This window comes from Amblyraja radiata, chromosome 19, assembly GCF_010909765.2.
Source record: "Amblyraja radiata isolate CabotCenter1 chromosome 19, sAmbRad1.1.pri, whole genome shotgun sequence".
Taxonomy (NCBI): Eukaryota; Metazoa; Chordata; class Chondrichthyes; order Rajiformes; family Rajidae; genus Amblyraja; species Amblyraja radiata.
The window spans coordinates 19496408-19508339 of record NC_045974.1 but is presented as its reverse complement, the minus strand read 5'-3'; the positions used below and the strand labels follow the sequence as shown (position 1 = coordinate 19508339).

At 51.2% G+C, this 11932-nt stretch overlaps 1 protein-coding gene and 1 long non-coding RNA gene across 2 annotated transcripts in view; both read right to left on the bottom strand.

The window, feature by feature from the left end:
• Positions 1–2158: 2158 nt before the first annotated feature.
• LOC116983927 lies at positions 2159–3386 on the bottom strand. The gene is made up of 2 exons (XR_004414849.1): positions 2877–3386; positions 2159–2783 (listed from the first exon to the last, which is right to left on the bottom strand). It is a non-coding gene; the product is annotated as an uncharacterized LOC116983927 (long non-coding RNA).
• A 1781-nt stretch (positions 3387–5167) lies between these two features.
• The window catches only part of LOC116984263, a 65907-nt gene continuing 59142 nt past the window's right edge, over positions 5168–11932 (bottom strand). The window contains exons 18-21 of the mRNA XM_033038380.1: positions 7853–7971; positions 6963–7094; positions 6186–6269; positions 5168–5384 (exon numbers count right to left, since the gene is read on the bottom strand). Of these exons, the coding sequence (XP_032894271.1) occupies positions 5313–5384; positions 6186–6269; positions 6963–7094; positions 7853–7971 (407 nt within the window). The 3' untranslated portion in view covers positions 5168–5312. The remainder of the gene's footprint in view (positions 5385–6185; positions 6270–6962; positions 7095–7852; positions 7972–11932) is intronic.

Genomic DNA, 11932 nt, shown 5'->3' with positions numbered 1-11932 from the left:
GGCTCGAAGGGCCAAATGGCCTACTCCTGCACCTATTATCTATTGACAGGCAGCATCTCTTGATAGAAGGAATGGGTGACATTTCAGGTCGAGACCCTTCTTCAGACTAGTCAATTGTACCTGCCTTAACTACCTCCTCAGGCAGTTCATTCCATACACCCATCAACTTGCGTGTGAAAAGGTTGACCCTCAGGTTTCTATTAGATCTTTCCCTTCTCACCTTAAAGCGACATCCTCCGTTTCTTGATTCCCCTACCTAGGGTAACGACTGTGCTTTCATCCAATCTGTTCTCCTCATGATTTCATACCTCTATAAGATCATACCTCATCCTCCTCTGCTCCAAGAAATAAAGTCCTAGCCTGCCCAACATATGCAATAATAGCATTTAAAAGACATTCGGACAGGTACATGGCTAGAAAAGATTTAGGGGGATATGAGCCAAATGCAGACAAATGGGACTAACTCAGGAAAGCACTTGGTTGGCACGGAGGAGTTGGACCGAAGAGTCTGGTTCTGTGCTGTGTAAGACTGTATGGCAGATAGGATTAGCAAAAATCCCAAAGCATTTCATAAATATATTCAGAGAAAGAGTGGGGATAATTGGAGCAATCTGTGCATGGGACCAGAGGACATGGGTGAGGCTTGAGATAATATTTCAGCTGCAATCAATACTTTGGATTCAGATTTCAGGAAGGGGGGCAGGGATGTTTGGGAGCAAGCTAACATAAAAGGAGAATTATGAGATGCCTTTTGGCATAAGGTGAGGTGCCACAAGCCACTCTTTAAGAAGGGTAGCAGGGATAAGCCAGTTATCTACAAACCACTGAACCTTGTGTCAATGTTAGGGAAATGACTGGAGATCTCCCTAAGGGGATATTTGATGAACATTTGGAAAGACAGGGATCAATCAAAGATAGTTAGCATGTCTTTGTGCAGAGAAATTCCTGCCTCACTTACTTGATTGTGATTTTTGAGAAGGTAACTAAGAATATTAATGAAGGCAGAGCCTTAGACCTGTCTATATGTACGAGCAATTCCTTGCAATGTCCCACGCAGAGGAGAAGCAGACTCCTTGAGTGTGATTGTAGGAAGTATAAGTGGTACATTTGTGGAGAATTTGGTTATATTGATCATGTGGTAAATTGGGCAGGACAATGACAGATGGATTTTAATCCCACTAAATGACCAATGCAGTACCAATGAGGCTGGCTCCTACCTACACCGTGGGTAGTGGGGTGGGACACTGGGAGAGTTGAGGAACCGGAGGCCGAAGATTCCGGAAGGTGCAGCAGGAGTGTCTAGCGATGGAGAAGGCCTTCAGCACTGACATTAATATAGTAACATCATTTTATGGCACCACTTTGTTAAAACGTCTGGTCGGGCCACAGGTGGAGAGGGTGCACCAGGATGTTCCTGGGTGGAGTGGTTCGTTCATGAGGAGACCTTTTTTTTCACGGGGGGCAGGGATAGGAAACTGGGGGGACATAAATAGGGTGTAGAGGGAGAGAGAGAGAACTTTCCTCCACATCAGCGCTGTGTAAAATTAAGGTACAGATGTCAGGTAAGACTTAAGAGGTTTGGGTTTGGGGGAGACAACGAAGCTCTATTTTCATCTGGGGTGGCTGAAATCTGGAACATACTGGAATCCAGAACACACTGCTTGAGGGGGAGCACAGCACTGTGGGAGGAGAAGTACTGAGGGAGAGTCACACTGTGGAAAGGGCCTCTGCCGAGTTTACCCTCGACTCATACTCGCAGCATGGTCGTCACGAGGTCGTAGGTAGGTCGTGATGCTAATCATAGGTACTCGTGGCATCAAGTAGGTTGGGCGTTATTCTAGCCTGTTTAAAAAATGTCCACTAGTAAAAAAGGTCGTGAAAGTTGGACAAGCCCTTAAGGAGGAGTATTGATGAGTGTGTTGTAGCGTGTGTCAGTGAGTGTTGTTAAGTGTCAGTGATCCCCGTGGATGTTGCCACACGGCACCGCGGGTAGCCACAGATGAAAGGCCTGCACACATGAAATGTGTTCATGTAATCGGCAACAGTAAATCAGTCTACAGATCCACCCCCCTCTCGGTGCCGCGGCAAGCACTGCGAGCATGATGGACACACCTGGATGTCAAAACAGTGAACATTCAATAAAGAAATCTCGGCCAAATCATCTGAAGATTCTTTATTACCAGCAGTTAAAATCCTGCAAACATCAAAAACCTTTGCCCGACCCCAAATTGTAAAACCGAAAGGAAAGTGCAGAGAAACGCCTTTGTGGGAGTTCAGCCCCTTCAGCTCTCGATTTAGAACCAACGAGAATATTAAACTGTAGCCAAATGCTATATAAATAAATTCAGCATTTTTTTTGCGCAAATTCAGCATTTTTAGATTATGAATGAATTCAAAACATGCTAACAATAAGCCCATTGTTGCTAGAAGCCACCTGGTGAAAGTGACGTGGGGTCAGAGGCTGCAGGGAGTGATCCTTGGCCAAAGACTGCAGCAGTGACCAGCCGGCTAGTGGCGTGCAGAGAGCAGCGATCAAGATCAGTTTATTGTCACATGTACCACTTAAGGTAAAGTGACACTCGAGTTACCATACAGCCATACTAGGTAAACATACAGACATACTAAATGACTATAACATCCTCACCCTCACCACCTTCCTAACGGAGCGGCAACAGGCAACAGTGTCCCAAACTGCCCCAAACCAGTGCTTGGCACGTCCCACAGACCCTCTCCTTCCGAAGCAGTGACCACTCCTGAGGAAAGCGGTGTACACCGGGAAATTCCTGCAGTCACAGACTTTGCTGTCACAATGGAGAGATGGAGACAATATGGTGAAGTGACTCTGGTTAACATAACCAGATGCAACTAACCGCCACTGGCTCTGGTTAACATAACCATGGGTAACTAACCAACACTGGTAACTCACCACTGGTAACTCGCAAACACCGGTCACTGTTTCTAGTCAGTGGTTGATCAGTGGTGATCGCGGATGTTGAGGGTGGGGGACGGGCCATGGGCGAGGCATTAACTGTCCAGCTCCCTTTTACTGTGCCAGTCTTAGCCTGGCGTTGTCAGGGCACAAATGATGAATGTAATTTATCAGACCGTGCTGAATGTTGTCACCTTAAACAAGGACCATAGGCTGCTGCTTCTGCTGTTATACAGTCATTGCAACTATCCCGATAACTGACCTCATGGTGGAAGGAAGGTGATGATGTGGCAACTGCAGATGGCTGCACACTGAGTAACCCCTGCAGGGATGCGCAGACACAGTCAGTTTCTAGTTTAGAGATAGTGTGGAAACAGGCCCTTAGCCCCACCGAGTCCGCACCGACTAACATCACCCAGAACACTAGTTCCATCCTACACACTGGGGACAATTTAAATAATCCAATTAACCAACAAACCTGCACGTCTTTGGAGTGTGGGAGGAAACTGGCGCACCTGGGGAAAATCCACCCGGTTACAGGGAGAACTTGCAAACTCTGTACAGTCAGCACTTGTAGTCAGGATCTAACCTGGGTCGCTGGGACATGATGTACAACAACTATACTCATCTCCTCTAGCTGAGGTCTGACTATATCTGGTGATGTTGTCATCAGTTTTACGGGGTTCCTTACCCGAGTCAACCTGTGCTTTAGTGTCACCGCACCTCTGGCTCATTGTTGCGTGTTTGGACCCAGGTCGGGTTGAGGTGTGGAGCTCAGTGGTCCTGGTCAAACCCACGGTGGATGTTGTGACCAGCTGGTAGGTGGTAGCACTTTTGGTGAGATGTTACACTCTACTAATCGAGAGATGGATCAGGTGGTGATTAGCTGGTTGGGTTTGCCCTGCTTTCTGTGGATGGCATATTAGTGGGCATAGTCGGGGAGAGGCCAGGGGTGTTGGTGGGCCAGAATAGCTTGGCTAGGAATGGAGGGAAAGTCTTCCCACTAACGCTGGTACGACACTTTGATAAACAATGCTCCAGGTACATGGTTAGGAAAGGTTTGAGGGGACACGGCCAGATACAAGCAAATGGGAGTTGATGGGTTATGCATCGTGGTCAGCATGGAGGGGTTGGGCCGAATGGGCTTGTCTTCCATGCTGTATGACTCTCTGACTGCGTGTAGCCGTTCGCAGCGTCACTTGGCTGTGCTGTCTGCGGGGTTGGGACGGACAGTGTCCCCCGGAGGCACGGGACACAGGACGAGGGTCAGAGGACGAGGTCAGTTGAGGGGCAGAGGAAGTTGAAGCTGGTGAGGTGACTACAAGGAGAGACTGATGCCAGGTCAGGGGCATTGACTGCTTTCTGACCTGGAACTGCTGAGGCTCCAGTTGTTTCATGTTAATTACAAGCCAGTGACCAGTTGGTAAAGAGACAGGAAGTCCGACAAGTCTCTGTCAGCTCCACGTGTTGCAGCCGGGACCGCCGGCACAGACACTCACACTAATCACTGTCCTCCCATCACCCTCACCACTCTCCGCATCCAGCCACGCTCCCACTTAAATCACATTGCGCTTGCCATGGGAAAGTGAAGCAGTAAAATAAAAAGATTAGCACAGTACAAAATGCTCCCAAAGGATATATTTTCCTAATCTATCTTTAAAAAAAGTTGTTCATTTAATTGCAAAAAAGTGACCACCAGCTGTGGTCAGGCCTCCGGGCTGCGGCTGTGTCACAGGAAGGTGCACTGGGCTCTTCCGATGTCCCGGACTGGAGCGGGTTAACGGGCCACCCTCGGCCACCAGGGTCAAAGTTACCGGTTACCTGGCACGTTACTGGCCGGCGTCCAACCTGCCCGCTTCCCTTTTCAATGTATTTGCACAAAGGGCGATTTGGTTTCTGCTCTGGGAGTGTGCAGCGCTCAGCTGGGCAGAGACACCCTCTCGTCACGCCGGCGTCCTCTGCAGGACGGGACCCTGGGGGCGTCCGAAACAGACCTTTGAGCCCGACGCTGATCCAGTGCGGCCCACTCCACTCCCGGCAGGAGAGAAGGAAGAGGAGGAGAGGAGAGGAGTGAAAGGGAATCGGTGGCAGATGTTTGCCGACGAGGTTCCGAGCTGCGCCGACAGAAAGCCACTTCGGAGCTGGGGTCATGGGTGGAGAGAAGTTGAGGTCAGGGCCACTGTGTCAAGAACCAGTGGTGGGAGAGGGGCTGCAGTCACCGAGTCACACAGAAGCAGGCAGGGTTTAGTACTTTAATTTTCTTTGGCAAAAGAGAAGGAATGCTCCCTGGTGAAGAGGCTGCAGCAGGAGTCGGGCGTGGAGGGGCGGTGGGTGACTGGTGGTGGAAGAGCCGGCGGGACAGTGACCCATTCCCACACCAAGACTAGGCCTTGTACTTTTTACCACCTTTGGAGATCTGGTGAAACAAAGTCATCGAGAACGCCATGCCCAGAATCTGCAAGGAAATAAAATGGAACGAGTCACCGACCACCATCACCTTCCCGCCGCCCAGGATTTGCCATGACCATCTCGTGCCCGCCCTGTCCACGGCACACAGTGTGTGGATGGATGGGCAAGGTCGCTCACCGCTGAGTGTGGGCTGCATGTAACGTCATGCACGTGAAGTCCAACCGGTCCGGGATCTGCACTAGTCCCACCACTGGAGTGTTGGATTCTCCCGCGTGGGAGAGGGAGCTCCGGGAATCTCGCTGCCCCTCCACGGAGATTGATGTTTGTAACCTAGAGCGACTGGTCTTTGTAATCGGAGCAATTGGGGGCCAGGGCCGGAGGTCAAAGATCAGCACCTCATCTAGTGGTGGAGTGTGCAGGTGGGGCTGTGGTAGGGCGTCTGTCAGGGCAGTGGTCTGGGACATTGGGGGCCGGGCTGGGTGGGGTGACAAGGCAGGGGGTCTGGGGCACTGCGAACCATGCGGGGTGGGGTTGACAGGCCAGAGGTCTAGGTTGATGGGTCTGGGCTGGAAGTCTCCCTGCTGAGACCATGACAAGCCTGCTGCCCTGCAGCAGTCTAGACAGCTAGACACTGGTGAACAGTCTGTAGTCTAGACGGCAAGACTCGGGGAACAGACTGGAGTCTAAACGGTAAGACTCAGAGGGAATGGTTTGGAGTCTAAAATGGCTAGATTCAGAGAACAGACTGGGGTCTAGACAACCAGAAGCTGATAAACAGTCTGCAGTCTAGACAGCTAGACTGAGGAAACAGATTGTTTGGATGAGTGTAGGTAACAAGGGTCTGTACCTGGATCACCACGACGGTCATAGCGACCGATCCCAGAACCACCGTCTGCTGCTCGATGAAGGCCTTGATCTTGTCGTAGCAGCCCTGAAAATGAGAGCGGAGAGATAGGTCACCGTGGGCACGGGGTGATGGAGGGAGATAGTTCACGGCCTATAGGTGAGGGACCACCTCTGAACACCACGGCGTCTAATGTCCAGTGAACACTACAGCTGGTCTGGTCTTGTTCACCAGAATGCTACCAGGATTAGAGGAGAGGTTGTGCACACTTGGATTGTTTTCTCCAAAGTGTCAGAGGTTGAGAAGAGGTCTGAAGTGTCAGAGGTTAGGTTATAAGGTCATGTGATAGCAGTAGAATTAGGCCATTTGGCCCATCAAGTCTATTCCGCCATTCAACCATAGCTGATCTATCTCTTCCTTCTAACCCCATTCTCCTGCCTTCTCCCCATAACCTGTTTAAGAAGGAACTGCAGATGCTGGAAAATCGAAGGTACACAAAAATGCTGGAGAAACTCAGCGGGTGCAGCAGCATAACCATAACCTCCCCATAACCACTGACACCTGTACTAATCAAGAATTTATCCGCCTTAAAAATATCCACTGATATTTGTTCATACTCCAGGATGATTTTGGAATAGCAGGCATCTTATCCACAAAGTAAACCTTTTGAAGTTATACAGTTATTTAAGGCGTAGATGGGGTAGACGGTCGGAATGTCGTCAGATCTAACGGCCAGTGAACACCGTGGGACTAATGTCCGGGGAAAGCCTCGGCTCTTACCTTGCTGAACCACTTGCTGGGGTCGTGCTGTCCACACTTCTGACTGTACTCCTGGCAGCAGGAGTCGGGAACAAGGTTATCTCCCATGACGCGGTTCCAGTCCGTCGAGTTGTCCACCCCACAGCACGTGTACTGAGGGGGAGGAGAGAGCGGTCACACGGGTCAGGAGCCGCGGGCAGTGAGGAGGCTGGACACAGGAGGGAGGGAGGGAGGGAGGGTGGGAGAGAGGGGCGATGAAAGGGGGAGGGGACGGTGGGGCGTTGGAGAGGATGACAGAGTGTCCGGGAGGATAGAGGTGGGGGGTGAGTCAGGTAGAACCCACTGGGTGAACTGGGGAGGGGGTGAGGAGCTGGGGGAGGGAAGTGGGAAGTGGGAGGGGAGGGGGGGAGAGGGGAGATGGGGGATTGGGAAGGGGGGGGAGGGGAGATGGGGGAAGGGGGAGGGGGGGAGAGGGGAGATGAGGAGGGGGGAGGGGGAAGGGGTGAGTCAGGTAAATCCCACTGAGTGAATCAAACATTGCCTTTTCCATCAATTAGATTAGACAGGGTTGGGAAAGGGGGCGGATTTGGGGAGAGACTTAGGAGAAAAGAAAGATGGAAAATTGGGCAACGGACTTTAAATCGCAGCAAGTGGACAACATAACATTTTGGGAAGTGAAATGGACGCGTGCGGTGAATGGTTGGGTGTTGATGAATGCCGGGACCAGGCCATTCGGCCCACACGTCTACCCCTGCCCCTAGACATCCACCTGTTCAGTGCCAGGAGCCGGCTCTCTGCCCTGTCCCCGGGACGATTCAGGGGCCAGATGGAACCCCATTGTGGCAGCGGGAGAGGACGGAGTCTGCGGCGGGTGAAGGGGACCGGTGAATGTTCCGGAATCTGCCTCCTACCTCGGTCTGAATGATGTTCCAGGCGTTGGTGAGTCCGATGTTGCCCTCTTTGCCGTAGAACTCCAGCCCGGCCTTCAGGTCCTCCCGGGCATAGTCTGCCACCTGTAGGCAGCAAAAACCTTCAGCAACAGGCGCAGGTTGACAAACCGCACAAACCGCAGGGGTCAGGGACAGGCCCACCACACAACACACCGACACACGGCACAACACAACACATGACATGACACAACACGACACAGCATGACACAACGTAACACCAACTGTGACATCATTCAGACAACACCAACACATGACAGTGTGACACCAACACATGACACAATACAACACCAACATATGGGATCAACCACACAACACCATGGCACCCACACACGACACAACACACCAACATTCAGCAAAACACGCCGTGCCCTCTTCTCACTGCAACCGTCGGGCAGGAGGCACAGAAGCCTGAAGTCCCGCACCACCAGGTTCAGGAACAGCTGCTTTCCTGCAGCCATCAGGGTCTTGAACCGACCCACTCAACTCTAATCCCACCCTTGCAACGGAACACTACGGGCCACATCTTGCACTACCGTGACTGGTTTCTAATTGTCGTCTTGGACTCCATGCCACTGGTTCCTGACCCAGATCTGTCAAGAACCGTGTGGTGGCTGTCTGTGGACCAGTCTCCCCATGTTAAACAATGTCACGCACAGGCATCCTCCCGAAAGAGGACAGTCATGCTAGTTTCGAGTGACTGCCGATGATGATGATGAAATTGTCCCTAGTGTGTAGGATAGAACTGGTGCATGGGGTGATCGTTGGTCGGGGCTGACTCGGTGGGCCGATGGTCCTGTTTCCATGCTGTGTCTCTAAATTGAACTAAATGGGAGACTCCTTGGAGGGAACTTGGGGACACAAGCGTCGTGTCCAATAACCGTAGGTCCCATGGAGGCAGCTCAGGGAGAGGAGGGTGCTGGGAGAGACCAGGAGGGTGCTGGGAGAGACGCGTTGTGTTTACTGCACTGCGGGCAGTGGGGAGTAGGTCACAGGCTCTGGCCCCGAGTGCTGATCCGTAATTACAGGTGATTAGCCGCCACCATCTGCTGAATGCAGTGGAGCTGATCTCAGTCCCCGATTACACGGGCAGCCACAAACTGCTCCCGTCAGGCTCCACACACACACTCAGGCAAAGATAGCCTTCGGCTGTTTACAATTCCCAAGGATTTAAAGCAATATTTTCCTTTGTCAATCCACACTGCTGGGGGCTTAGAACGGGAAAGGGCATTATTGCACGACTGCAGGTACGGCTCTCCCCACGGCAGCCCAGGGAAGGAGACCGGACCACAATGGCCACCTTCGAGCAGGTTGTGCCGACTGGTCCCGAGGCTGCAGGGCTCGAGTTACAAGGAGAGGCTGCAGCTGTTTCCCTGCAGTGAAGGGGGGGGGGGGGGCGGATAGAGGTTAATAAATCCCCAAAGGGCAGCGACAAAGTAGATAGTGACAGGGTTTTTTTCCCCAGGATACGGGAATCAAGAACTGGAGGACGTGGGTTTAAGGTGAGAGGGGCAAGATTTAATAGGAACCTGAGGGGCAATTCTTCACACAGAGTGTGGTGGGTGTATGGAATGAGCTGCCAGAGGAGGTAGTTGAGGCTGGTACAATAATATTTGAAAGACATGGACAGGTACATGGATAGGAAAGGTTTGGAGATATAGAGAACTGGCTGGCAAACAGGAAGCAAAGAGTAGGAGTAAACGGGTCCTTTTCACAATGGCAGGCAGTGACTAGTGGGGTACCGCAAGGCTCAGTGCTGGGACCCCAGCTATTTACAATATATATTAATGATCTGGATGAGGGAATTGAAGGCAATATCTCCAAGTTTGCGGGTGACACTAAGCTGGGGGGCAGTGTTAGCTGTGAGGAGGATGCTAGGAGACTGCAAGGTGACTTGGATAGGCTGGGTGAGTGGGCAAATGTTTGGCAGATGCAGTATAATGTGGATAAATGTGAGGTTATCCATTTTGGTGGCAAAAACAGGAAAGCAGACTATTATCTAAATGGTGGCCCACTAGGAAAAGGGGAGATGCAGCGAGACCTGGGTGTCATGGTACACCAGTCATTGAAAGTAGGCATGCAGGTGCAGCAGGCAGTGAAGAAAGCGAATGGTATGTTAGCTTTCATAGCAAAAGGATTTGATTATAGGAGCAGGGAGGTTCTACTGCAGTTGTACAGGGTCTTGGTGAGACCACACCTGGAGTATTGCGTACAGTTTTGGTCTCCAAATCTGAGGAAGGGCATTATTGCCATAGAGGGAGTGCAGAGAAGGTTCACCGGACTGATTCCTGGGATGTCAGGACTGTCTTATGAAGAAAGACTGGATAGACTTGGTTTATACTCTCTAGAATTTAGGAGATTGAGAGGGGATCTTATAGAAACTTATAAAATTCTTAAGGGGTTGGACAGGCTAGATGCAGGAAGATTGCTCCCGATGTTGGGGAAGTCCAGGACAAGGGGTCACAGCTTAAGGATAAGGGGGAAATCCTTTAAAACCGAGATGAGAAGAACTTTTTTCACAGAGAGTGGTGAATCTCTGGAACTCTCTGCCACAGAGGGTAGTCAAGGCCAGTTCATTGGCTATATTTAAGAGGGAGTTAGATGTGGCCCTTGTGGCTAAGGGGATCAGAGGGTATGGAGAGAAGGCAGGTACGGGATACTGAGTTGGATGATCAGCCATGATCATATTGAATGGCGGTGCAGGCTCGAAGGGCCGAATGGCCTACTCCTGCACCTAATTTCTATGTTTCTATATGAGCCAAATGCAGGCAAATTGGAATCGTACAGGAAGGCAAGTAATGGGCATAGATGAGATGGGCCGAAGGGCCTGTTTTGGTGCTGTGTAATTCTATGAATCTACGATCTTGCTGGAAATAGAAAGACTGGCTGGCGGGTTTATCCTGACTGGAATATCGGAGGCCGAGTCTGTAGGTTTATAGAATTATAAGCAGCATAGAACATACAACAGTGCTGGCTTGAAGGGTCAAATGGCCTACTCCTGCACCTATTTGTCTATTGTTTATAGATATGTGGAATGAACTGCCAGTGGAAGAGGGCGGGGGATGGTTTAAGGCAGATACAATGACAGCATTTAAAAGATACTTGGACAGTGCGTGGTGGATAGAAAAGATCTAGGGGGACATGGGCCAAACGTGGGTAAATGGGACAAGTGTAATGTATCATGGTTGGCTTGAACAAGATCAAATGCACCTGTGCCACATTCTATGATTCTTATTGTCCATTCAACATAGGGAAGTAATTACGTGTGCTTAAATTATACATCAGCCTTGCCAACGTTGAGGCTCCCACTGCCAGGCCGTGCACCGTTCCCCATCAGGCATTCGGTGGCCCGCTGGGGTCCCACAGTGGTGGGCCGTGCACCAGTCCTGCTAAAAGCCTGCTTCTGGAATGTTCCGCGGATTAAGCGAGGTAACGAGACGGAAAGGTTATTGATGCTGAAGATGGCAAGATGGTCGGTGCTGTGTGGCAGCCTGCAGCGGCAGATTGCCACCCCTGCACCACCTGTTCACCACCTGTTCCGGCCCAACTCACAGCACCCTCTGACCTGCCGCCCAATGATTCACACCGGCCCGGCTGACAGGTAGACGGGCGGCGGTCCCGGTGGGAAATCAGTGCCGGTGGGAAATCAGAACTGGTTCATGTTCCCACCAGAGCCGGCAGCTGGGAAACTCAAAGTCCATCATGGAGGAGCGGCAAAAACAGCTCCGTCCCAGAACCACAGCAGCTGCGTTACTTCCCCGGCCAACAGCACCGATTACGCCCGTCGGAACAATCAACAGAATAAACGGCAGAGTAAAAGGTCAGAATAAACGGGACCGACCTGAACGGTTTACATACGTGCATGCAAGCCAGCATTTACTTCAGTTTAGTTTATAAATACAGCGTAAAAACGGGTCCTTCCGGCCACCGAGTCCGCGCTGACCAGCGATCCCCGCACATTAACACAATCCTACACACACTAGGGACCATTTACACATACACCAAGCCAATCAACCTACAAACGTGTATGTCTTTGGAGTGTGG